This window comes from Oncorhynchus nerka, linkage group LG1 (assembly GCF_034236695.1).
Source record: "Oncorhynchus nerka isolate Pitt River linkage group LG1, Oner_Uvic_2.0, whole genome shotgun sequence".
NCBI classification, from domain to species: Eukaryota; Metazoa; Chordata; class Actinopteri; order Salmoniformes; family Salmonidae; genus Oncorhynchus; species Oncorhynchus nerka.
In genome coordinates this window covers 34,391,277-34,419,028 of record NC_088396.1, presented here as the reverse complement: position 1 = coordinate 34,419,028, position 27,752 = coordinate 34,391,277, and the positions used below count along the sequence as shown (strand labels likewise).

The window sequence follows — 27,752 nt, the reverse complement described above, 5'->3', positions numbered from 1 at the left end:
AGATTGAGATAAAGTTTCCATAAAAGAAAGGGTTATGCTGGTCAATTGTGTGTCTGTTGCATAAGCATAAAGGGTGAAATCAAGACAACACCAGACAATCATTTACATCAGCATATACCTCCTTTATTTATACATAAATAAAAACTGTTAGAGACAAACTAAAGTGATTTCTGTACAAATAAATAATGTATTTCAATTACTCCCATTTCCAAATGAATCCATTGCTTGATATTTTTTTTACTGTTTTGAAAAGCAAACATTCCCCTTTACCAAAAATGATTATAACATGTATATAATCATTCTGATGTGTGAAGTGAGTACACACACTATACACAATAAATAGGATCTACACTTCATTTCAGAACATTTTTCACAAGTATCACATTATAATGAATAAAAGCTACTTTTCTTACATACAGTAAAAACATTTTAATTGAGTTCAAAAAACAAATGACATGAAGAGATTAGAACACTTTCAACAAAGCAGTTGTTTCAGTATATCCAGATTTGTTTTGGATAAGACACTTGTACTCTCCGGCATCCTTTTGGGTGACATTTGTGATGATCAAATTAAAATGTCCAGATGCTTTCTCTTGGATCATGTACCGAGTGTCTTTCACTGGATCGCCATCTTTGTACCATTCAGCGGTGGGATGAGGTTTACCATTCACTAAACACTGGAGGACCACTGGAGTTCCTACTGCTGTGGTAACGTTTGTCAAAGGAATAATGCATTTTGGTGGAGTTTCAGTCATTTGAAACCGGAAACTACACAATTCTGATGACTTTCCTTTGAAATCTATTTTGTCATCTTTGGCGGGCTCTGCGAAAACGCCAAAGTTTATACTGACATATTTCTGTCCCTGCTCGCTCATCTCATTGTTCGTCATGGCTACAAGTCTAACAGCCTTTTGTGATTCATCAGCTTCCTGCTCAAATTCAAATTCCAGCTCTATTTCTGATGCTTGTTCACCCTCAAACTGATTCCCAACAACCAAGTCAAACTTTTGAGGCTGAACTTTAGCACTACCAAGTGACACAGCTGTCAATTCTCTCCCTCTTGTTTTTCCTATAAAGCTTTTAGGATTCAACACAAGAAGAGATGCCCTGCAAAGAGTTTCCCCAACCACATTGATGGCCCGGCAGGAGTATATTCCACTATCATGAGCACTGACGTTCCTAATCTTAAGGAAATGATTGTCTCCATCAGATGAGTGCAAGTATTTATTGTTATTGTGAGGGATCTTTTTGTTACCTTTAAACCATGATACTATGGGTGATGGAATTCCCATCAGAGAACACTCAAACATTACTGTTGTATTCTCAGGGGTTTCCATATCACAAATTGGGTTGATGAAGCGAGGCGGCATTTCTGTGACCTCAAAAGCTATTTTCAAATCATCCCTTTCCTGCGTTACAAAGTCAACTCCACTCTCCTCGTAACTACTCGGAAGAACATTGAGTGATATTATCATACTTTTATTGTCAGCGGTGTATTCTGGGATGGTAATTATCTTCACCTGTCTCTCAAACTCTTTAACCTCATTTTCATCCAACTCCACCTCCAATAGAATTTCCTGAGGGGAGCAAGACCTCGATGAGTCATCGTCTTCCTCAACATCAAACTCCATCACATGCTGATGGGTGACTGACGGTGGTGGGAGCATATATCTGACCTCGTTGGATATAACTACAACTAGTGCAACGCTTTTTGCCTCTCCTACATAGTTAACAGCTTCGCAAATATATTCTCCTTGATCAGCTTTCGTAATGTTCTGAATAACAAGCGAGATATTGTCACCATCTCTGTCCATTGTAATCCTTTCATCTGCAACAAATTGGGTTTTGTTTCTAAACCACTTCACTTCAGGTGAAGGCAACCCAAACAACTCAGCATAAAACGATAACGAATCATGTTCAAAAACTCTCCTTTTGGTGAGAGGTTTGAGGAAAGCCGGAGGGATTCCCTGGACTTTTTCCTGTAGTCCTCCAAGGCCAAGGGCACGCTCTGAGAGGAAACGTCCTTCATCTAATCTAAATGCAGGGGGTGTTGTCTCAATGCCCTCATCATCGGGTGACCTCAAGAACTTAGCAGGAGAAAATAACCTCTCACTGGAGTCAGTGGATGGTCTTTTACGTTCAAGAGGAGAGAAGGCATACTCATTGGGGGTCATATAACCTGCCGGGGTTTCAGTTTCAGGAGTGTGGAAAGATTCTGGAGTTTTAGGGAGCTGCAACATCTCATTTGAAGAATATGGAGTATAGAACTGCTCGATTTCTGTTAATTCCTCACTAAATGTGCTACCACACTCTATGGACATTTCTGACTCTGGTGATAAGGGTCTGCCCCATTCAGATGGTGGGTGGTAGTAGTCATAAACAGTACTGAAGGTCACTACCTCCTCCTCAAGTGAGGTCACACCTGAAGCACCTTCACTGGCAGCCATACTTAGATCAGCACTTTCCGGTTTAGCCTCTGCTTGCTGTTGTGAACCTTGTGCAGCAAGATAATCTGTACACCCATCTCCTTTGAGCTTGACGCTAACTGATTTTGAAACCACTGAAGGCTCACCACTCTCAGCAACAGCATGTTCCTCGTTTTCCTCTGCTGTTTCTTCACTAACAATTTCACTATGTGCCCAAGAAACCCTGACAAATGCGCTATCCTTTGAGAGTTCAGATAGAGACAAGTTTTCATTAATATCAGTCATGTCATTGCCAACAGAAGACTGAGTGTCCAATCTATGAATTTCTGGAGTTGCAAATGAGCCAGATAATCTTTTTAGCTTTACAGACTCATCACAGACTGACGCTGAAACATCATCTGGGGTCACTGACACTGGGACTTTCTCACGAAGACTGTCCTCTATCATATTTTGATCTATTACATGAGGTCCCATAATTTCTGTTGAATGGCTAGTCTTTACTTCTTTAACTGCCTCAGGTCTGACAGGCTTTGGTGACACCTGCACCTCTCTTATACTTGAGAGGGGAACACAGTGTTTTAAGTGACTGTGGGTGTCAATTATGTCAGCTTCCGCAACAGTTTCTCCAGAAATCATACAGATTTCATTGTCTTCCTCCAGAGTATGAGACATGGTCTGGACACCCTCTGGGGCACATTTGGGGGAGACTGATTTCACTTTGGCAGAAATCTGTGCACCACCGAGTAACACAACCTCTGGCCCACTTTTGGCTGAAATGAGCTTTGCTCTCGGAATCTGTGTATCACTACCTTCAACTAACATAGTGTCTTGTTTGGACTGCAGTGGAGTTCCTTCCACAACATTAGTTGCCAATGACTTATCATCATGATCAAGATGGATTACAACTTCTGGGATATCATCCTCAGGGAAATATGACTCTGTGGACTTTTTCACTTCATCAACAGAAGTGGTATCTAACAATTCAGGTGCCTCTGACAATGCAGGTGCCTCAAATGCCTGCTTAATTTGTGACACTTTGACTAGCGCAGCAGATGATTGCAGACCACACCCAGTAATAGTAGGTGCTTCTTTTGAAACACTTAGTTTTGGTTTAGATACGTTTGAAACATTCTCTTCAGCGCTGTGGGAACCTATAGAGTTGTCCAGCTCATGCATTAATGCCTGATCAGTAATATCACTAGTATGGCTAAAAGGGGAATGCCTCAAATCTTTAGAAAATCTGGATAGTATATGCTGTTTGCTCTCACTTGCCATGTCTGCTTCTGATCTAGATAATTTTGAAACATTATCCTTAGGGTTGTGGGAACCTACAGATTTGTCCAAAGTCTGCATCAATGTCGGGTCAGAAATATGCCCAGTATCACTCAGAGGGGACTGCCTCAAATCTTCAGAATTTCCAGATAGTATATGTTGTTCCCATTCACCAGCCATGGTTGCTTCTACCTCAGAAGATCTAGCAATAGCCACAGCAGATTGGAAGGACAAATCAGATCTGATTTCAACCTTTCCGGTTTGGCCTTCTGAAGAACGTATCTTCTCAGATTCACTGACTACCTGCGCGGCATCATAGCAGAATGTGAATTTGTGTTTCATAGGATGGGAACTGCCATCGTCCTCAGACATCTCTGCGTCTTTTCCAATCATTTCGAATGGAACTGGTGTTGGAGCAGTGATCCTGATCTCGACAGGAGAACAAGAATATTTTGAAGTGTCTGAAGCACGAGGTCTGTGCAAGACAGCCTGTGGCACCTGTAGTAAAGATTTCTCATCCATTTCAACACTATTGTACGATTCAAGTTCATCGTCAATCATTTGGTCAAGATCTTCTTCACTCATTTCATACTCTGTTGTCACTTTCACTTTATACGAAGACACTGGCGATGGCAATTTTCTTAATTGCTTACTTTCAGTAACTTCTAGTGTAGCAGAGGAGGTTGACTTTCCGAATGTATTAGTTATAACACAACTAAATGTCCCTTCATGGTATATAGTGGGATAGTAGATGGTTAGCGTGGTTTCATTCAATTTGGTGAGAACATCAAAGTCTGGGTTTTGACCGATTGGTTGGTCATCTTTGAGCCAAGTGACAATTGGTTGAGGGTCACCCCGAAAATTACATTTAAAGTCTGTCATCTCTCCCCTCTTTACTTTCAAGGATGAGATTTCTCTCACAAAGATAGGTACAGAAGTTTTTGGTGAAGTCTTAACTTCTTTTGTCCTCTGAGGCATGTCCATTTGGTGAAGGTTTTCTTTTGAGCTGGATTGTTTGCCATCTTTTGATAGCATTTCTCTATGTCCTTCTTTCCTCTCTGCAGTCCCCATAGCCACTTTTTCATTGTGTCTCAAGTCAGATTCACAATTAGAAGGCCCTTCTGCACCAACTTCAGCTTGAGAGCCATGCTGACCAATGTGAAGTTCTCTCGAAGGTGAACAGCATCTACCAAGTGAGGCTTCTCTACCAGGTTCTTTCACAGGTGATTGACCTCTGTCATGTGAGCGTTCTCTGCCAGGGGAGGGCTCTCTACCAGGTGAGGTTTCTCTAACTGATGAGGACCCTCTCACAGGTGAGTGAGACCCAAATGGCATTTGATGAAACGTCTCGATATGATGAGAAACAGGTTCATAAGAAGGACCTTCATTGGCATCATCTCCACTAACATCAGTTCTCCTACGATGGTGTTGTGAAAGTTCAGCCATAGCCCAATCCTCTTGAGAGACATGCTCACCAATCTGATGTTGTCTCATAGGTGAAGATTCTTTCACAGGAGAGTGCTCTTTCACATGCGAGGACCCAAGAGACATTGTACGAGACTTCTCATTCTGATGAGAGACTGGTTCAAAAGAGGAACTTTCATACTGACCAATGTGATGTTGTCTCATAAGTGAGGGTTCTTTCACAGGTGAGCGTTCTTTCACAGGTTCATTAGAGGAACCTTCCTGAGGTCCACTGATATCACTTTTCTTTGAGTGTTGTGAATGTTCAGCCAAAGCCCAGTTGGACTCTAATTCAACAGCTTCTTCTTGTTCGGTGAGAACGTCATCTTGCCATTTTAAGATGCGCTGAGCCAAAGCTTCCTCTTCGCTCACAAAATACTCACTTTCTGTTGTCTGCAGCCTTGTTTCATCTACAACGGTTTGTGGAGGAGGGGGCCATTGGAAACTTTCATCTCTGAAATCATGATGGACATCCTTACTCAGGGACTTTTCCTTTGCCGTCCTTTCTGGTGAAGATCTTCTTTCATCTCTGTAGTCATGAGGGGCATGCTCACTCAGAAACCTTTCCTTTGTTGTCTTTTCTGGAGAAGGCCTTCTTGAACCTTCATGGGCTCTAGCATCACGGAGAAGCATTTCCTTTGTTGTCTTTTCTGGATGAGACGTTCTTCTTACATCTCTGTATTCATGAGGAGTATCCTCAGTAAGGAACTTTTCATTCATTGTTTTTTCTGGTGAAGACCTGTCATATCTGTATTCAGGAGGGATATCATTCTCAGTAAGGACATGTTCCTTTACAGTCTTTTCTTGTGAGGACCTTCTCTCATCTCTGAAACCATGAGGAACGTCCTCAGTCGGGAACTTTTCATAGTCTGTCTTTTCTGGGGAAGGCTTTCTTCTTCTCGTTGAATCTGCCTCAGAGTGAGCGGTTGATCCAAGAGTAATGCCTTCAGCAGACATTTTTGACTCCTCCACTTTCCTAGCGATATATGGGGAGTACTCTGCACCAACCCAATCAGAATCCAAGTCAACAGCTATCTCCTGCTCAGTCAAGACGTCTTGCTGCCATTTAATGATTCGATGTCCCAGAGCCTCTTCCTCACTCTCAAACATTTCACTTTTGTGGGTCTTTTCCCGAGATAAAAGACACTGCTCTTCTTGTGTTTTCTTCTCACTGGCACGCCTTTCTCTTGGGGAAAGGGACAAATTCTGTACAGGTTCACTCTTCAATCCATAAATATTTTCCTGGGATAAATGGTGCTCTTCCTCTGTTTTCTTCTCATTGGCACTCCTCTCTTTTGATTGGGAAAGTGAAACATTCTGGAAAGGGGCAATATTTTCCAGGGATAAACTGACCTTTTTCAGGGATAAATGGTGCTCTTCCCATGTTACCTCACTACTTTCTGCAGGACTCTTTTTCTGAGAACTGGGCAAATGTTGGAAATTGAATGCCTCAGTTTCTGTTGCAGACTTTCTATCTACCTCCTCACCATACATATTGACATGCCTCTCTTTTGGGGAAAGGGACAAATTCAATTCATACATTTTTTCTTGTGATACAGTGTTCTCTTCTCCTGTTTTCTTCTCACTGGCACTCTCCTCTTTGGTTTGGGAAAGGGACAAATTCTGTTCAGTTCCACTCTTTACTCCATACACATTTTCCCGGGTTAAGCAGACCTTTACCAGGGATGGATGATGCTCTTCACAATATTTCTCTTCAGTTTTTGTGTCTGTTTTTCTCTCTACCTCCTCACCATATAATATTTCAGATTGCGTGTATGACAAATCCCTTGCCTTTGAATGGTCGGTTTCATGCTTAAACTGTTCCTCTTGGTCCATCTGCATTCCTTTTTGCCATTTTCTAATCCGCAAGGCTAAAAGTTTATCTTCACATTCACTCTCAATGTTCTCATACCGGTTTTCTGCAAAGCTGGGTTGTTTTTCAAATTGTTCTTCAGTGCTCTTCACAGTATCCTCTTGTGTATTAGTCGTCTTACTGGAAAATATTTCCGTCAGTGGTTTGTTTGAGCTGATTCTGGAAAAATCATCCTTTTCAGCTATGTTTAGAGATCTCCTTGTTTCAGAACAAGCTAAGACAAACGGCCCCTTCATCTTTGTCTTCAAGTCTTCAGACAACTTCTTTCCTAAATAGTCCTCACCTTGATTTCCTATGTAGTGTGCACCTTGATTTTCTAAATCCTTACCTATCTTATGTTCGAATCCTAACTCATGTTGAGGTTCCCCTTGAGTAAGGACCATTTTATCCATATGTGTTTCAGAGACTCCTTCATCAAAGTATTTTTCATTTCCTGTTGCTTCTAGATCATCGTTTAACATTTGAATGGCCCTAGTTTGAGACTGAGGTTCAAATGAATGTCTCACGCGGGGCTGTGTTGACTCAGCACAATGTGTGGGAATTCTGTCATATCTACCATAGAATTCGGCAGACACTTTATCGTTTCTAACGTTTCTTTCAAAAGGTCGAACATGCTGCAAGTCTCCAGGCTTCTTGACCCTTAATTGATCAACATAATCTGCATAGCTGGTTTCACTCACGTTTGACTCCAAATCAAACTCTGATGACAGCGTAGACATAGAGAGCCTCTTTTTTCGTTTGACTGCACTTTGTAACAGGCCAAGCTTGGCTTTTACTTCTTCGTGGAGGCTTTCTGTGTCACTGAATCTATCACTGCACCTGTCACTGAAATTGTCGCTGAATCTGCCAGTGTGTCTGTCACAGTAGATATCACTGTATCTGTCGTTAAACCTTTCAGACCTACTAACTCTTTCTCCACCAAATATAGAAGGTGGAGAGAGGGCCCGTTCAGATGCTGTTTCATTCAGATTAGTTTCTTTATCTTTCCCTCTTGTTGGTGATGAACTTCTGAAGTACAAGGTGTGAACCGGTGCATCCTTAGATCTAGATCTGCCGCTAGGTTTGAACTTTTGATCAAATGGAGACCCAACACATCTCAAGTTAACCCTGAATTTGCTCTCCTTTTTTTGATCAACCAACGAGTCTAGGCTTCCGTGAAGTCTAGTTGACCGCCTAATGTGGCTTAGATCATTGCCTTCTTGTTCTTCCCTCATTGACACCAGAAGTGATGATATGGACTCTGCAGACCCCTCTGTGTTAATAACCATTACTTTGTAACTGCCGGAGTCTTTGTCTTTTATACTATCAATGACTAAACTAGTTTCATGCATGTGCAAAGTGCTCTCTGTTCTTATTCTCCGACGGCGTTCTTTATGAATTTGTCTATTGTTATGAAACCATATTATGGTTGGGGTTGGGAAAGCTACCAATCTGCATCTAAACACAGCAGGTTCCCCCTCTGAAACATTCTGGAACTTCAGCTTTTTTTGAAAAGATGGCTTGATGGAAGAATTGTTGGCTTGATCCAAGTCTGAAAAGGCTCCGCACATCTGTCCTCTGTTCTCCCGAAACACAGTCCTTTTATTATAAAACAACTCTGAAAGAGAAAAGAAAAAAATATTTCAATAAAATGGGTTAAAAAAATAGAAAATGTTCAAATTGTTGAAATTAATATTAATGAAAATATTAAATTACATGCAGCAAGTCACAAAGCCATAAAAAACTATTTCACTCACCATATTTGTTCGAATAAACGCAAGACTGGATTCTTTTTTAAAGATTCTGACACGAAAATTGCTGGATGTTTTGTTCCTTCTTCTGTGGACATTTCTTCAGAACATAAATTTCTTAAAAAGCATAATTATTGCAAAATAAACTGATTTGTTTTTTTAAATACGCTTGCTTTTGCTTAACTTAGTGTGTGATTTAGCTAAATATTCCTTACCTGACTTGCAGAAAGATGAATAAACGCCCTTTCTAATCCTTTAAATGAGGGTAAATTATTCAAAAACATTTAATGAGAAACATGGCTCTCAAATTATACAAAAAAGTACAACTTGTAAGAGCAGCTCTACAATTGTATGAGAAGGCGTTTATTCGAACTAATATAGTTTACAGGTATAATCATGTTATTTAAAAAGCAAACAACAATTAATCACATACCACTTTCTGCAAGCCAGTCTATGAAATATGTGCAGGAGGAAGGAGAGTTCCAGATGCAAGACATTTTAAGAAGCAATTAAAAGATGTAGCTATTTCCATATCTTTTAAAGGATAGTTTCCTCTGGTCTGTAAACTTTAAAAGATACACATCCTGTACCTTTTTGGGGAACCATTACAATACAGTATGAACCCTCATGCTTAAAGGATAAGATTGATAGATATACCCACATTTTCTTTCTCTAAAACCAAGCCGTTTTCATCAGTGCCTGCTATACAATAACCAATAATATAATACAAGGACCTAACATTATGTGGACATTGAAGAATACATAAGATTAACATTTTCCATCAAAAACATTTTGACTGCTTGCATGCAGTGTGAACATTCAGAAATCATTTATCAATATGCTCAGGTTCATGTCATTCAACTAAGGGATAGATGAAGTACATTTCAGTAATAAAGAGTAAATGAGTCTTACCTTTGACTTCTTGCTCAATGGTTGCTTCAATCTCTTCCTTCATATTGGTTACTGTCAAGGAAATGAAGAGTTGCTGTCAGCTAAGACAGTAATCTAAGATGATGATGGGTACCAATTCCCTTCCATTTTGGCTTCATTTCATCCTCTGTATGTGAGAGCCATATAGTTTTTTAAATTAAAGAAAAAGATACTGTACTGATCCATCTATACATTTTGAGAATGCTCATTTCAAGGAGCAATATTGGACTTAATGCTTAGCTCAGATGTCATTTCCTCGAAGTGACATCCTGCTGGACAAAGGTTATGCTAACTATTTTAACTCAAACTCTTTCACTGATTACAATCATATGACCATGTTTCCACTTTGATGGTACAGACAAAAAAAGCAGTTTGACAGTTGGATTCAACTCCAGATAGTATAGGCTACAACATGCACCGTCCACAGAGCTATCGCTGAGAGGGATTTCACAACCAAGGACAGAAAGGAGTGAGAAAGGAATGACAGAAGGAGAATGTACTACCTACTGAAGTTGCAAGGAGAGCAAGGAGTGACAGAAGAATGAAGCATCTAGGTATTAGAACTAAAGAAGTGACTAACACATTTATGCTATTCTATTTTAAATTGTGAGTTATAAATTGTGAGGTTAGTAAACAGAAATATGGGGAAAATAGGGTTCTTTCAAGAAGAAGGAAGTCGTTTGGATAGTTTAATAAGAGGTGTTGGTTGGTGGTGGTAAATAACAAGTTAACTTCTTCCTTGGTTACTGCAAGGGCTGCTGTGCACACCGCCTCTCCAGCATTATTTGTTGCTTTGGAAGTGTATTGTCCAGCATGCTCAGAGAAAGCAGCAACTATAATTAGTGTGGTGGTGTTTGTCATCTCATCAGAATGAAAAACAATATCTTTAGTAGGCTTAATTGGCTGCTGGTTATGATACCAGCTAATCTCTGGATTTGGCATGCTGGATACACAAGCATGAAACCTGGCCACTTCACCATGCTGAACCACGCAGCTTTCTATTGGGTGAATAAAAATAGGCCTTTGGGCAATTTGCTCCTTCTTTACACTTGACAAGCTTGTTGAAATACTGGTTGAGACATGCCTTTGAGAATCGGATGTAATGTCCATAATTTGTTTTTGCCCTGAAAGGAAGCATGTTCAATGAATTGAGTATTAGCATTTTTATGGAATGAACACAGATACACATATCCAAGTTGTATATTCCTAGTGAAAGAAAACAAGTATCTTAATTCATGAGGATACTGAATAATCATGTTATATATTGAATATACACTGTATTTCTAGTGAAAATACGTGTCGTTTGACTACTTGTGCCCAACCTACGCATTCTAGGCTTACATCAAAACTTCATCAAAATAATAGGAAACCATGTGGCTACAGAAAGTTATGCAAACTCACCATCAAGTTTCAAATGTGCAGAGCATGTGACCATTCCTGCTGGGTTTCTGGCAACACAGGTGTATTCCCCCTCAACCTCAGAGTACACTCTGGTGATCTCCAGCTGGCAGGTGTTATCAAACGTAGACATCTTAAACAAGTTTGACTGCTTCATTTCTTTCTCACCACAGAACCAGGATATCTTCAGAGCTACGAATGTAGAAGAGAGGATTAAATCATAATCATTCATAATAATTGTGAGCAAATGTGAATATATACATACAAAATGAATTAAAGTATATTATTCTTGAACATTTCTGACTGACAAATTTGCTCTGTCTGATGAATGTCTATGACTGAAACATCAAGGTATGTCTCTAACTATGGATTTATAATAAAGTGCCTCACCTTCTAATGCAACAAGGACAAGAACACACAATAAAAGGTATACTTGTAATTACAACTATAACAATTCATCCCAACAATGTAATGTGCAAAATACCTTCTCCAGTAACTTTGCACTGGAATCTGGCTGACTCTCCCTCAGTGGTTGAGGTGTTGCTGATTGGTGAGACCATGGTAGGTGGGGACAGAGGAGCTCCAATATCAGGTGAAACTACTTCTGAGACTGAAATAAAAACGAATTAGCAAACCATTTCAGTTCTTAATTTGTGGGTTAATATCCTCTGCAACTAAACAAACACATCATGGGAATCTTAGCCCTCTTCAAAATGTTGATACGATAACATAATCATAAAAGGAATGCATTACATTTGTATGAATGGTGTACCTTTACAACTAGCTGACAACAAATGGTCTTCTGTTATGTCATAATTTCCCTTGACTTGCCGTTATTATCACACAAAAATGTAATGGTTACCTTCGACATTCAGTGCAGCTGAACTGGTGGCAACACCACCTTCATTCTTGACCTCACAATTGTAGACCCCCGCGTCATCTGGGAACACTTCAATGAGCAGCAGACAGTGTTCATTCCCATCACGCAGGAACTTGCACTTGAAACCAGGGGAGAGAGCCTGGGAGTTCTTGTACCAGAACACCTGGGGCTGGGGGACGCCAGTCACTTCCACAGAGAAGCGAGCAGGTTTGCCGGACTCCACAGACAGGGGCTGCATGTGGTTAATGATCTGAGGTGGCTCGGGGACTAAATTCAAATGAAAACAATTATTACAAATAAATTGAATGAAGAAAGATGGAAGACTGAGGAATAAACCTTGGTCATCATCACTTTGATTCCAGCTGTTAAAAAATATCATGCTGTATTTATCCAGTCTATACTTGCTATGCTTCTTCTCTGGTAGGAGGGCACTGCTATGCCCTCTACAGGCAATGACATGTAACTACACAGTTACTACGGTAAAGGTATATCATGAAGTTTGACTTACTATTGACATGAAGTGTCACCACCCTCCTGTTCCTGCCAGCGATGAAGGTGTATTCTCCTGCATCACTTCTACAGGTCTCAGTGATGGTCAGACGATGAAGCTTTCTAATGCATGCATAGCTGAACCTCTGCTCAACGGCAAACTGGAGCTCAATGCCGTTCCTCAGCCAGCGACCTTCAATGTCATCCTTATTGACTTCAAACTCGAACGTTGTTCTTTGTTTCTCAACAACCTAGAAATTAATAATCATATCAATAATGTTTAAATTGATAAGAAAAAGGTTGTTTTTCTTTCTGTATATAAAAATGTGTGATATTTATATTCACCGTCATTTTCTTCTCAGCAGGTTCTGTAATGCAGACGTCTTTGCCCTCCACGGTGAGATGAGCCTTTGACATGCTTGCACCAGCGATTACAGAGTACCCTCCGGCATCAGACATGCAGACGGACTGGATCATTAGACGGTGCAGGAATTCCTCAGTGGATACAGTGTATCTGTCAAGGCATTTAGAAATAACAGTTAGGACACAAATTAATAGTTAAGATTCGATCGAAGCAATTGTACACCAGAGGGAGTGCTAAACTACATTTTTAGCACGGCTGTGCTGCGGTGATAAGTTCGAGGCAGATTCAAGTACCGTGAATCAGCACAACCTCGTGTGTACAATTTGCTTTTCTACAATAGGTTACCAATGAAATAAAAAACATTATTTTATTAAATGTATTCATAGGCTACTATTTCATCCCTCAACATAAATATAGGCCTAGTCCTGACACATGGTGGTTGCTGTTTTGTTGCCAGATAATATTTTTGTTCCATATCTGTGGACGTGACGCAGTTGTTCGTTCTAAAAGTTATGTTGCCACACTGGTTGGCAATGCTATTATCCCTTGCTTGCTAGCTAGCCAACTATGGCTAACAGTCAGGGCAAACAGGGAAGCTAGAATAACAGCAAAGTAGCTGTATTTGCATTTGTTTAAGCTGTTTGCGCGACCTGGCATAGAAAATGTGTCTCGTCAGGACACTGTTCAGAGGAGCTACCCAACTACACAGCTAAAGCAATCACATCAAACTGAAGCTGGTAAGTCAGCAAAATAGCTGCATTTCATGTCGTTTGACCTGTTTCTCTATTGACATTTCTTTTTTTATATATTTTTCGGGATTTTTACCCCATTTTTCTTCCCAATTTCCTGGTATCCAATTGTTTTTAGTAGCTACTATCTTGTCTCATCGCTACAACTCCCGTACGGGCTCGGGAGAGACGAAGGTTGAAAGTCATGCGTCCTCCGATACACAGCGCGCATCCAACCTGGAAGCCAGCCGCACCAATGTGTCGGAGGAAACACTGTGCACCTAGCAAACCTTGGTTAGCACGCACTGCGCTCGGCCCGCCACAGGAGTCGCTGGTGTGCGATGAAACACGGATTTCCCTACCGGCCAACCCCTCCCTAACCCGGACGACGCTAGGCCAATTGTGCGTCGCCCCACGGACCTCCCGGTCGCGGCCGGTTACAACAGAGCCTGGGCGCGAACCCAGTCTATTGACATTTCTTTGTATATATCCATAAAAAATTATGGCGATTCATGACTGGCTGAGAAAAGATGTCTCTTCATTCTATTGGTTAGGTTGCCAGAGTGAAGTCTTGTAATTCTATATCTATGGATGCTACCCAGTCATTCGTTCTAAATGTTCTGTTGCCATGCTGGCTGACAAATCCCTTGCTTGCTAGCTAGCCAACCAAGGCTAACACAGTCACGTCAAACCGTGCAGCTAGAACAACACCAAATTAGCTGCATTTCATTTGACCTGTTCTTCTATTGATATTTATTTGTATAGTATATCCATAAAAATTATGCTGATTCATGATTTTGACTGGCTGAGAAAAGATGTCAGTCTCCTCCTGACATGTTAATTGTCAATTGGAGAGCGGAGATCGAATGTCAATATTGAAACTATGTCGAGAGATAAACAGCAACGTTTGTACAACCCCCTGTAAAATATGCCTTTTAAAGGGGAGATCACGTTAATGAATTGTCTGGCTCACCTGATGAGGCTGTGAATGAGCAAGGATTTCTCAGATTAACAGAAAACAAGATTCCCATTTTTACGTCATAGGTTTACCCGTGCTAAACAGTTTTTTTAGTATGGTTTAGGACACGTCTCAACCAATCACAATGCCTGTTTTGTCCAACCCGTTGTAGAATATTATGATATCCATTACTATCTTTACCTGGTCTAATATTCCTGGTAATAAGACATACCTTTCGGAAATGTCCAGTTCCTGTCCATCTTTCATCCACGTCACCTGTACATTAGGCTCAGAGATCTCACATTCAAAAGTGGCCCTCTTCTTCTCTGTGATCTTGATATCTTTGATATGTTTGGTGAATTCAATAATGCGAGCTAAAACACAAAGAGGGCACAGAAATAAGACATAAGTTCGTGAAATATCAAAGAAAACCTTCTTTTAGAAAATGTAAGAAAAAGAAGAACATACCATCAACATAAAGCTTTGCTGATGACGCAGCAGAACCAGCCACAAACTTGTACTCTGCACCGTCACCAAAATGAACATTTCGGATGGTGAGAGAGTGAGTTAGGTGTTTGGTGCTGCTCTGGCATCTGTCAGTGGAGCGAATCTCAACACCATTCTTCAGCCACTTGTAGGTGATGCCCTCATAGTTGACATTCACTTCAAATGTGATGGTGTCTTTCTCCTGTGCACTGAGATCTTTCAGCAGGTTGGTGATCAAAATGGCTAAGGAAATAAGAAAATGTTACGATCAATACTGACAATATGATTGGGGATTACTTCCTTGATAATGAAGAGTGAATTTACCATTGATAGTCAAAGTGGCAGAGACTCTGTCATTTCCACAGACAAAGGTGTATTCTGCAGAGTCTTCACTGCCAGTGTTCATGATCTTGAGCTGGTGAAGTTTGCCCTGCACCACAATCCTGAACTTGTCACTCATTTCTATCTCCACTCCATTCTTCAGCCAGGTGGATGGGACATTGAAATGTGACACTTCGCATTCAAAAGTGGCCACCTGGGTCTCTGGGACTTCAATGTTCTTTATGGGTTTTGTGACACGCAGAGCTGGAAAAATCACATTAAATCAACATTTACGTAAAAGGTATCAATAGAGTATTCGTCGATCATATACCCAGTACTCTAGTCCGTTCATCACAAACGCAATACCGACCTTCAACATGTAAAGATGCACTGCATTGCAGGTTTCCAACTACAGCAGTGTACTCTCCATGGTTGTTAGTCTTCACATTCTGGATGATCAGCTTGTGAGCTTTTCTCTCAGACAGCATTTTGATGTTTTCACTTGGTTTAAGCTCAACGTTATTGAACATCCATTTGATAGGGATGTCATCATGAGACAGGCTCAGCTCAAAAGAGGCAGTGGCATCCAATAGTGATGTCACATCTTTAGGCTTCTTAACAATCTTAATTGCTGAAAAAAAGATTGACAAGAGTCAAAAACCTCAAAGGGTAAGTAGAAACATCTCAAGTATAGATACATTTGTATACTTGATTGTATACATCAATTTGTGACAGTTAATATTTTAACTTACTCTCAACGTTCAATTTGGCATTAGCAGATAGTTTTCCAAGTTTGAATCCATAAACTGATTCATCACGTGTGTCGCAGTTCTTGATCTTCAAGGTGTGGACCATGCCATCAATTGTGAGTTCATATTTCTCACTAGGTTGGATATCTACACCATTCTTAATCCATTGTGAGTCCTTCACATTCTTGTGGCTGAGCTCGAGACTGAACTCTGCCTCCTGTGTCTCAGTGACAGTTTGGTTCGTCAGGGTTTTCATGACTTTCACAGCTATGAAATCAAACATAAACATTACATAACAGCAGGCATATAGTAATAATATAATAGTCATATATTAATGCCAGTTGAAAACAAACAAAACATTTCTGCTCAAAAGGTAACACCTACACTCAACCCTCAGGATGGCTGTTGTCTTGGAGTTTGCAACCTGGTAAGTGTATTCACCGATGTCCTGGGGTCTAGTCATGGTAATAACAAGACGTCTGACAGCTCCATTTTTCACATGTTTGACATTGTCACTGAAGTCCACAGGTTGTCCATCCTTCAGCCACTTGCCCTCAGCAGCTGGGTTGGCCACGTCACACTCCAGCTCAGCTGTCTGAGACTCAGCCACAGTCACGTCCTGGAGTGGTCTGTTTATGGCACCACCTGGGAACATGGAGACACGGTTTAGTTTTATATAACAGGCTAAAAGTGAAAGTAGTAGTGAAAGGTGGAGTTATAATCATTAATATGATGGAAATAAGGAATTTTGGATGTTTTTTGACTTGGTCCCTTTCAGGCTATTTTTGTAAACTCAGTGCAGTTCGCTGAATATTTTGTGCAGTTTGAACACTCCAAAGGAACTCAGACCCCTCAAAGAGCCCCTGAAGCAAACCGAACTGAGAACATCTCAAGAGGTTGTCTGAGTTTGGTCCACTTGAATTCCGCTGTCTGGTTCCCTTTTTTGGGGCAAAGCTCCCCAGTTTAAAGCTAGGGGGCAGAATTTTCACTTTTGGATAAATAGCATGCCCAATTTCAACTTCCTGCTACTCATGCCAAAAATATAAGATATGCATATTATTCATAGCTTTGGATAGAAAACACTCTAAAGTTTCTAAAACGGTTTGAATTATGTCTGTGAGTATAACAGAACTTATGTAGCAGGCAAAACCCCCGAGGACTAACTGTTCAGATTTTTTTATTTTTCCCGCTCTCTGTTCACTATATTGTCTTTGCCATTGGATATTTAATAGGAACCTATTTTCAGTTCCTACCGCTTCCACACGATGTCGCCACCCTTTGGAATATGGTTGAGGTTATTCCTTTGTGCTATGAAGAAGTAGGCCAACTCGGAACTGGGGACACTTTTGCGAGTTGCGCAAGACGTGAAAAGCAGTGCTGGTTTCTTTTCGTTCCTATATTGAATACAGATTGCCCCGTCTACAATTTGATCGATTATTAACGTTTAAAAATACCTAACGTTGTATTACAAAAGTAGTTTGAAATATTTTGGCAAAGTTTATAGGCAACTTTTGAAATATTTTGTAGTGACGTTGCGTTTTTGTAAGCTGTTTTTTTCTAGATCAAACGCGCTTTATAAATTGACATTTTCGATATATATGGACGGAATTAATCGAACAAAAGGACCAATTGTGATGTTTGTGGGACATATTGGCGTGCCAACAAAAGAAGCTCGTCAAAGGTAATGCATCTTTTATATTTTATTTCAGAGTTTTGTGTAGTGCCTGCTATGCTAGCTCCTTTGTTTACTGCTGGTGTAGATGGGTGCAGGCTATCAGATAATAGCTTCTTATGCTTTCGCCGAAAAGCATTTTTTAAATCTGACATGTAGTTTTAATTGAGTATCTTACATGTGTGATTTAATGAAAGTTTGAATTTTATAGTATTTTATTTGAATCTGGTGCTCTGCATTTCCCCCAGCAATTGGTCAGTTGAGACGCTAGTGTCTCCCCTATCCATAAGAGGTTTAACTTGTCATTATTCCCGCACCACACACAGACTACTGCAACACTGTTTCCCCTGCCATAAACACCACACAATAGACTGCTGCAACACCGTTTCCCCTGCCATAACCCCTCACAATAGTGCCACAAAAGAGAGAAGATGATGATGCGCAGCTTCGCGGAAAAAACATGCTTTTTTTTGGTTGATATTAATTAGCGATTAATATCCATCCAAGATGGCGTAGCAGTCAGACGTCTGTTTGTCTTGTCCTGTCCCATGTATATATCTTTTTTTCTTCGTATATACACTGCTCAAAAAAATAAAGGGAACACTTAAACAACACAATGTAACTCCAAGTCAATCACACTTCTGTGAAATCAAACTGTCCACTTAGGAAGCAACACTGATTGACAATAAATTTCACATGCTGTTGTGCAAATGGAATAGACAACAGGTGGAAATTATAGGCAATTAGCAAGACACCCCCAATAAAGGAGTGGTTCTGCAGGTGGTGACCACAGACCACTTCTCAGTTCCTATGCTTTCTGGCTGATGTTTTAGTCACTTTTGAATGCTGGTGGTGCTTTCACTCTAGTGGTAGCATGAGACGGATGGGACATCAATTCGAGCTGTGTCCAGAGCATGGAGGCGCTACCAGGAGACAGGCCAGTACATCAGGAGATGTGGAGGAGGGCGTAGGAGGGCAACAACTCAGCAGCATGACCGCTACTTCCGCCTTTGTGCAAGGAGGAGCAGGAGGAGCACTGCCAGAGCCCTGCAAAATTACCTCCAGCAGGCCACAAATGTGCATGTGTCTGCTCAAACGGTCAGAAACAGACTCCATGAGGGTGGTATGAGGGCCCGACGTCCACAGGCGGGGTTGTGCTTACAGCCCAACACCGTGCAGGACGTTTGGCATTTGCCAGAGAACACCAAGATTGGAAAATTCGCCACTGGCGCCCTGTGCTCTTCACAGATGAAAGCAGGTTCACACTGAGCACATGTGACAGACGTGACAGTCTGGAGACGCCGTGGAGAACGTTCTGCTGCCTGCAACATCTTCCAGCATGACCGGTTTGGCGGTCGGTCAGTCATGGTGTGGGGTGGCATTTCTTTGGGGGGCCGCACAGCCCTCCATGTACTCGCCAGAGGTAGCCTGACTGCCATTAGGTACCGAGATGAGATCCTCAGACCCCTTGTGAGACCATATGCTGGTGCGGTTGGCCCTGGGATCCTCCTAATGCAAGACAATGCTAGACCTCATGTGGCTGGAGTGTGTCAGCAGTTCCTGTGAGAGAAAGGCATTGATGCTATGGACTGGCCCGCCCGTTCCCCAGACCTGAATCCAATTGAGCACATCTGGGACATCATGTCTCGCTCCATCCACCAACGCCACGTTGCACCACAGACTGTCCAGGAGTTTGCGGATGCTTTAGTCCAGGTCTGGGAGGAGATCCCTCAGGAGACCATCCGCCACCTCATCAGGAGCATGCCCAGGCGTTGTAGGGAGGTCATACAGGCACGTGGAAGCCACACACACTACTGAGCCTCATTTTGACTTGTTTTAAGGACATTACATCAAAGTTGGATCAGCCTGTAGTGTAGTTTTCCACTTTAATTTTGAGTGTGATTCCAAATCCAGACCTCCATGGGTTGATAAATTTGATTTCCATTGATAATTTTTGTGTGATTTTGTTGTCAGCACATTCAACTATGTAAAGAAAAAAGTATTTAATAAGAATATTTCATTCATTCAGATCTAGGATGTGTTATTTTACTGTTCCCTTTATTTTTTTGAGCAGGGTATATTTTAATCTCAATTTCCATCTACGGACTGAACATACTCTCCTATAACCCGCCTCACCCAATGTGTCACGGATCTGCTATTTTTTTCACTTTAGAACCGGAACCCCCATCAGAAGCTAGCCAGCTAACTAGCTACTAGCTAGTAGTCAGTTAGCCACTGCTAGCAGTCATCACCGTTAACTCGGACATCAGCCAGCCTCAGCTCGGTCAATTCCTGACAGTCTGCACAGCGCGATATCAACCCAGAGCATATCGGACTGCTTTTCTTCTATCACATCTCTTCATCTCCAGATTCCTACCGCAAGCTCTGAACCTTTACACCGGATCATCACAGCTAGCTAGCTGCTATCATGGCTAGTGGCTACTCCTGGCTAACGTCTCTGTCCCGAAGCAAGCACCAGTTAGCCTGTCGGCCCATCTCCCGGGTAGCTGAAGAGGTCCATCAGCCAATTCTTGGGCTACAATACCTGTTTTGCCAATTGGCCTGGACCCTTTTACTGCTGACATGGAGCCCCGCCGATCCATCACGACTGGTCTGTCGACGTAACCGTCTGAGGGGGTTTCAACAGGCTCTTCCGTTGCGACATCCCCCGAAGGCCCTTCTGCTAGCCTGCTAGCCCCGGCCCGCTAGCTGTCTGAATTGCCGTGTCTCCAGCTCGCCTAGCTACTCACTGGACCCTATGAAAACTCAGCTAGATCACTTGGTGCCATCCGTTTTGTCACCAAAGCCTCATATACTACCCACCACTGCGACCTGTATGCTCTCGTTGCCTGGCCCTCACTACATATTCATCGCCAAACCCACTGGCTCCAGGTTATCTATAAGTCTATGCTAGATAAAGCCCCGCCTTGTCTCAGCTCACTGGTCACCATAGCAACACCCACCCGTATATTTCACTGGTCACCCCCAAAGCCAACACTTCCTTTGGCCGCCTTTCCTTCCAGTTCTCTGCTGCCAATTACTGGAACGAATTGCAAAAATCACTGAAGCTGGAGTCTTATATCTCCCTCTCTAACTTTAAGCATCAGCTGTCAGAGCAGCTTACCGATCACTGTACATGTACACAGCCAATCTGTAAATAGCACACCCAACTACCTCATCCCCATATTGTTACTTATCCTCTTGCCTGTTGCACCCCAGTATCTCTACTTGCACATCATCATCTGCACATCTATCACTCCAGTGTTAATGCTAAATTGTAATTATTTCGCCTCCATGGCCTATTTATTGACTTACCTCCCTAATCTTTCTATATTTGCACACACTGTACATAGATTTTTCTATTGTGTTATTGACTGTACGTTTATTTATTCCATGTGTAACTCTGTGTTGTTGTTTTTGTCACACTGCTTTGCTTTATCTTGGCCAGGTCGCAGTTGTAAATGAGAACTTGTTCTCAACTGGCCTACCTGGTTAAATAATGGTGAATTGTCAAGGATGCACAGAATTTCCTAAATATGTGTGGTATTTTTAGTTACGAATATTTGTTTGCAATATGTGACCTATAGGCTAAGAGAGCTTCATAAACTGTTTATTCGATTGTGGGGGTTGAATAGTGTGAGAACACATCAACATATTTGTTGAGAATCACAACAGGGTACAAAATCAATTCTTCTTCTTAAAGGGTTAGTAGCTTACATTGGGTGTACAATTTTAAATTACAGCATTATTTCATCTGCATTTATTCTGCTGCTATTTATTATGTTATCAATAATATGTACATGGTAATATTATCTATCTTCTGATTACAATTATTATGTTTTATTTTGTAACTAAATGCAATATATTAGCTTCCAAAATGTATCTAGCTGTGCGATAACACATTCTGATGGAATGGCTTTTCCTGCACTTAGTAAAAACCTAGAGTGCATTGAAGGAATGTTGGCATGTTTTACTCCAGAGATCACTTTAAAGAGGACTGAGATTGGTTCTTTTAAAAATGACTATATGTGAAAACACCCTAATCGTTTCCAACTCAGCAGACAACTTTGAGTCAGTGCAATGGAAATCAATGGATCTTTTCAGAAGAAGTTTATGTACAATATCATGAAGACGTTAAACATACCTGACACAGTAAGCTTTGCACTGGATGTCTGTTCACCAGCAGCGAATGTGTATTGCCCGTCTTCATCCTTCATGGTGTTAATGACAGTCAGGCTGTAATTCTTGCCCTTGGCCTCAATCTTGTGCTTTGGACCAGCTTTGAGTTCTTGTTTCTTGAATGTCCACACAGCGGCAATGCCAGGGTGGGAAACCTCGACTTTAAATGTTATATTCTGGGTCTCTGTGCAAACTTGATCCTCCATATGCTTCACGATATGAATTTCTGTAAAATAACAAAATAAGTTGAATAGGGTCTGTATAAATGGGGTCTGAATGAACTTGCAACACACACAGTAAAAAAACATACTTTCGATAGTCAGTTTACAGCTAGAGTCAGCTTTGCCAACACATAGCTTGTAGGTTCCTTCATCAGTGGCAAAGGTCCTGTGGAATACCAGGTGCTGTTTGGATCCCTTTGCAAGCATCTGGATTCTCTCGCTGGGCATCACAAGCTTGTCATTGTGTAACCATTTCACAGAGGTAACATCAGCAGCAGAGATTTTAGTCTCAATAACAGCCTTGGTGCCCTCAACTGCGGTAACATCCGTGAGTGGGCTCAAAATTTCAACCGCTGTAAAACGGGAAAAATATCATTTAAAAAATCTGGTGATTCACAATATAATTATACCAATATGAATATAGTCAAACTGATAAAAGTTGCTTACTTTGAATGTTCAACTTCCCAGAGGTTGCGATATCCTGAGTTGGGACAAAGAATGAGTATGTTGCAGCATCATCTCTGCTCACATTTTCAACAAGCAGCTTGTGGACCAGTTTGTCGATAACGATGTGGATGCGATCTGTAGCGGAGATTGCTTGGCCATTCTTCATCCATGTTCCCTCAACGTTTTCCTGGGAGAATCGCACTTCTAATTGAGCGATGTCACCCTCGCAGATTGTCAGGTCAGTGAGGGGTTGCATCAGTGTCACAGGGCGCACTGAAGGAACAGACATTGACATTGTTACGCTGTTCATCCCACCTTTTCAACAGTAATGGTTGTCTTGAGAATAAGAGAAGAAGCTAACCACTCTAATAACAAAGTCACAACTCACGTTTCATCTTCAGGGAGGCACTGGTCTGCATATCGTACATTTTGAATGTATATTTTCCCTGATCTTCTTTCTTGATGTCTTTGACAGACAAGGTATGGCGTCCACGACAGGAGGAGGTAACATATTTGCTGCTGGGCGTGATTTCCTTGTCATTGAAGTACCATGTACCTTCAGCATCCTCTCGAGACAATTCTACCTCAAACTCCCCAGTGTAGGTCTCAGGCACTTCAATGTTCTCCAGCCTCTTCACGATTGACAGTGAAGCACCTGCACGATAGGAACATTTTAAGTTAAACAGTTTCAGAGTTACTGTTCTATAATTAACGCATTCCAACGTCCCTATTTTCACAGTTGAAAATAACTGTTGAAGTCCGTGAAAGTGATATAGTATAGTAAGAAAAACTGCCAACCTTCCACATTGAGTCTGGCAGTGGTCCTGATGTGGTCATCTTCAATAACAGCACAACTGTATTCTGCATCGTCCTTCATGTTGATGGTCAGTACAGAAAGGAAATTAACCTTTCTGTCTGAGTGCATCCTGTATTTGTCTCCAGAGAAAATCTCTGCATTGTTCTTCAGCCATTTGACTTTGACAAAAGGCTCACTGGTCTCACACTCAAATGTCACCATGGTGTCCTTCTCTTTAGCTTCCACATCCTCTAGTTGTTGAGCAAAGGTAATAACTGTCGTGGTTAAAGTGAACAAAGGAAAGACACATTTAATATGATTTTTTAAGGTAGACAGAACAGTTTTCTATATTTCTTTATACAAAATTACATACAACTTTTAACTATTTGTAGAATACAAGCTTCATATGCATTGAAATAGATAATTTACCTTGCACCAGCAGGAATGCCTGGCTTGAAGCCTCTCCAGCGATGTTTATGGCTTTGACCATGATGCTAGCAGAGTCTTCTGCTGTGACATCGCTGACCACTAATTCACATACGTGGTCTTCAGGCCAGAACCAGTAAATACGATCTGTCTTCTCCAGTAGGATTCCATTCTTGAACCACTGGCACTCAGGTTCCGGTTTGCCAACAACTCTGACTCTGAAGCGAACTTCCTCGGTCTGAGACACGGTCTGGCTTGCAATGCGTTCCAAGATCTTTGGAGCTTCCATGCTGGGAGAGTGCTGTACTTTCTCTGGTTTGATTGTGGGGATGGTGAGTTTTCCCTCCTCCAAATCTTTCTTGTTCTTAGCCTCAGACAACAGTTTCTGATGGTGAAGCAGTTCTTCCTTCCTCTTCCTAAGCATGTCCTCATAGGACTCATCCTTTTTTCTGGACTTGAGCTCCACAGCAGTGATGGCTTCATAATAACCTTCCTCTGTCCTGCGCTTAAATTTACTCTTCAACTCATCTGTCTCCTCTGTGGACTTCTCATGAATGACTCTTTCAGTCTTCCTCAGTTTGACAACTTCCTTTGGCTGGGCATCAGCAGGTCTGTCAACCTTCACAACTTCAAAGCTAATTCTTCCTTGTTCAGTAGTGTCATGTGCCTTTGGTTCAGGAATGCGACGGAGAATAGATCTGAAGTCCTCTTTCTGTGTGATCTCTATCTTCACCAGATGCTCAGCTGTGCCCTCAGGGTTCTCTGCTACCACTTTGACATATCCTGCATCATATAACTTGATATCGATAATCTCAAGATAGTAAATGCCATCATAGCGAAGTCTCATTCTCTTGCTCTTGCGAATGAGCTGCTCATTGAGGTACCAGTTGACCTTAGGTGTAGGATAACCAATCACTCTGCAACGGAATCTTGCAATGTCACCTTCCAACACTCTTGCTGGCTCGGGAAGAAGGACAATTTCAGGCTTTGACTTCTCTGAATACTCATCTGCAGTGACTCCAGAAGGACCTCCTTCGTGAGCCATGCGCTCCATCTCATCAATTCTGTATATTTCCCTCTTGCCCTCCACAACAAGGCTCTTCTCATCCTTTACAATGAGTGTAGCTGAGGTCTGGTCAACTCCAAATTTGTTAGTGGCTCTGCAGGTGATAACACCACTGTCTCTGGCATAGGCAACTTCAAAGTCAAGACTACAGTAGCCAAATTCATTAACCATGCGCAATCTGTTAGCAGCTGCAAGGGGTTTGCCATCAAGTAACCACTCAACAACCATAGTGGGATCACCAATAGGGGTCAGTCTGCATTCAAAGTGGACAGCACCAGAATGCTTCAGCCTGACGGAAGTCAGCTTCTTCTTAAACTGCGGTTTCTGCTGCTTGTCCTTGTCATATAGGTCAGCCTCCTCCCATTGCTCTTGGCCATAACGTAGATGCAGAGATTCCAACTCTGGAGCTGCAACTTCCTTGGCCTTGTAGGTTCCCTTGGTGATAATGAGTCTCCTCTCCGGTGCAGGTGCAGCAACATCCACTTCAATGTTGACCCTGCAGCGAGTGGTATCTCTTCCAGCTTTGTTAATGGCTGTGGCTGTGTACCAGGCACTATCAGAACTCACAGATTGTGGGATATAGAATTTGGCTTGTCCCTTGAGGCCCTCAATCCTACAACAGACATCATTGTTAGTAAATCCGTACAGCCTTGTAATATAAAGATAGTAACAATATACATATCATAAGGACTGGAGAGGTATTTGGTGCACATGATGTATATCATAGGCATGTGCACATTGAGATAGCAGGTGGGGCAAAACACATACTTAATATTTGGGTGCTTCTGTGGGGAGATGATGTCACTGTTTTTCAGCCAAACAATGTCAGGCAGGGGGTTTCCGATGGCTTTGACAGCCAACTCAACCAGAGTGCCTTTCTTGACACTGACGTTCTTCAGCTTCTCAATAAACTGGGGTCTGACCAGGTTCTCTTTGGCTGTACATGGAGAAACACACATGAGAACAATGCTATCATTCAACAATGGTTCAGTGCATTCGGAAATGATTCACACCCCTTGAATTTTTCTACATTTTGTTCTGTTTTTGTTTTTTCTGATCAATCTACACAAATTATCCCATTATGACAAAGCAAAAACAGTTTTTTATAAATGTTTGCACATTTATAAAAAAAACTACAACTGAAATATCACATTTACATAAGTATTCAGAACATTTCCTCAGTACTTTGTTGAATCACCTTTGGCAGCGATTACAGCCTCAAGCTTTCTTAGTTATGACACTATAACCTTGGCACACCTGCATTTGGAGAGTTTCTCCCATTCATTTCTGCAGATCCTCTCAAGCTTTGTTAGGTTGGATGGGGAGTGACGCTGCACACCTATTTTCAGGTCTCTGCAGAGATGTTCGATCGCGTTCAAGTTCGGCTCTGGCTGGGCCACTCAAGGAAGCCACTCCTGCGTTGTCCCACGTGTTCTCGCACACCCCAAGAGCTTCTGGTCAGCGGGGTGGTGGCACAGGGATCCTCATCTCTCCCAAGTGGTCATTCTCTCTTTCTCCCCTTACCCATCTGTCTATCGCCTCCTTTGAATTCCATGCTGTCACAGTTACCAGCCCTTTCAAGCTTAACATCCTTATCATTTATCGCCCTCCATTACATTTTTTACATTTAAGTCATTTCCCTCGGAGAGTTCATCAATGAGCTTGATGCCTTGATAAGCTCCTTTCCTGAGGACGGCTCACCTCTCACAGTTCTGGGCGACTTTAACCTCCCCACGTCTACCTTTTGACTCATTCCTCTCTGCCTCCTTCTTTCCACTCCTCTCCTCTTTTGACCTCACCCTCTCACCTTCCCCCCCTACTCACAAGGCAGGCAATACGCTCGACCTCAACTTTACTAGATGCTGTTCTTCCACTAACCTCACTGCAACTCCCCTCCAAGTCTCCGACCACTACCTTGTATCCTTTTCCCTCTCGCTCTCATCCAACACTTCCCACACTGCCCCTACTCGGATGGTATCGCGCCGTCCCAACCTTCGCTCTCTCTCCCCCGCTACTCTCTCCTCTTCCATCCTATCATCTCTTCCCTCTGCTCAAACCTTCTCCAACCTATCTCCTGATTCTGCCTCCTCAACCCTCCTCTCCTCCCTTTCTGCATCCTTTGACTCTCTATGTCCCCTATCCTCCAGGCCGGCTCGGTCCTCCCCTCCCGCTCCGTGGCTCGACGACTCATTGCGAGCTCACAGAACAGGGCTCCGGGGAGCCGAGCGGAAATGGAGGAAAACTCGCCTCCCTGTGGACCTGGTATCCTTTCACTCCCTCCTCTCTACATTTTCCTCTTCTGTCTCTGCTGCTAAAGCCACTTTCTACCACTCTAAATTCCAAGCATCTGCCTCTAACCCTAGGAAGCTCTTTGCCACCTTCTCCTCCCTCCTGAATCCTCCTCCCCCTCCCCCTCCTCCTCTCTGCAGATGACTTCGTCAACCATTTTGAAAAGAAGGTCGACGACATCCGATCCTCGTTTGCTAAGTCAAACGACACCGCTGGTTCTGCTCACACTGCCCTACCCTGTGCTCTGACCTCTTTCTCCCCTCTCTCTCCAGATGAAATCTCGCGTCTTGTGACGGCCGGCCGCCCAACAACCTGCCCGCTTGACCCTATCCCCTCCTCTCTTCTCCAGACCATTTCCGGAGACCTTCTCCCTTACCTCACCTCGCTCATCAACTCATCCCTGACCGCTGGCTACGTCCCTTCCGTCTTCAAGAGAGCGAGAGTTGCACCCCTTCTGAAAAAACCTACACTCGATCCCTCCGATGTCAACAACTACAGACCAGTATCCCTTCTTTCTTTTCTCTCCAAAACTCTTGAACGTGCCGTCCTTGGCCAGCTCTCCCGCTATATCTCTCAGAATGACCATCT

The 27,752-nt window shown here is 42.3% G+C and overlaps 2 protein-coding genes across 2 annotated transcripts in view; both read right to left on the bottom strand.

The window, feature by feature from the left end:
• LOC135565309 (titin-like) overlaps nucleotides 1-27,752 on the bottom strand; it is a 95,501-nt gene that overhangs the window by 49,549 nt on the left and 18,200 nt on the right. Inside the window, 19 exon segments of the mRNA XM_065011739.1 lie at nucleotides 9,678-9,728; nucleotides 11,097-11,285; nucleotides 11,578-11,703; nucleotides 11,956-12,240; nucleotides 12,482-12,713; nucleotides 12,808-12,976; nucleotides 14,745-14,886; nucleotides 14,981-15,241; nucleotides 15,323-15,583; nucleotides 15,690-15,950; nucleotides 16,072-16,335; nucleotides 16,453-16,713; nucleotides 21,885-22,145; nucleotides 22,230-22,493; nucleotides 22,588-22,860; nucleotides 22,976-23,242; nucleotides 23,386-23,663; nucleotides 23,809-25,488; nucleotides 25,644-25,812. Coding sequence (XP_064867811.1) covers nucleotides 9,678-9,728; nucleotides 11,097-11,285; nucleotides 11,578-11,703; nucleotides 11,956-12,240; nucleotides 12,482-12,713; nucleotides 12,808-12,976; nucleotides 14,745-14,886; nucleotides 14,981-15,241; nucleotides 15,323-15,583; nucleotides 15,690-15,950; nucleotides 16,072-16,335; nucleotides 16,453-16,713; nucleotides 21,885-22,145; nucleotides 22,230-22,493; nucleotides 22,588-22,860; nucleotides 22,976-23,242; nucleotides 23,386-23,663; nucleotides 23,809-25,488; nucleotides 25,644-25,812 — 5,694 coding nt within the window.
• On the bottom strand, nucleotides 101-8,619 carry LOC135571761 (titin-like). The gene has a single exon (XM_065018415.1). The coding sequence runs from the start codon at nucleotides 8,583-8,585 to the stop codon at nucleotides 465-467; it is 8,121 nt and encodes a 2,706-aa protein (XP_064874487.1). The 5' UTR covers nucleotides 8,586-8,619; the 3' UTR covers nucleotides 101-464.

Excerpts from the sequence above, each read along its gene's own strand:
- LOC135571761 (XM_065018415.1), bottom strand. The coding sequence starts at position 8,585 with ATGTGCGGAGCCTTTTCAGACTTGGATCAAGCCAACAATTCTTCCATC.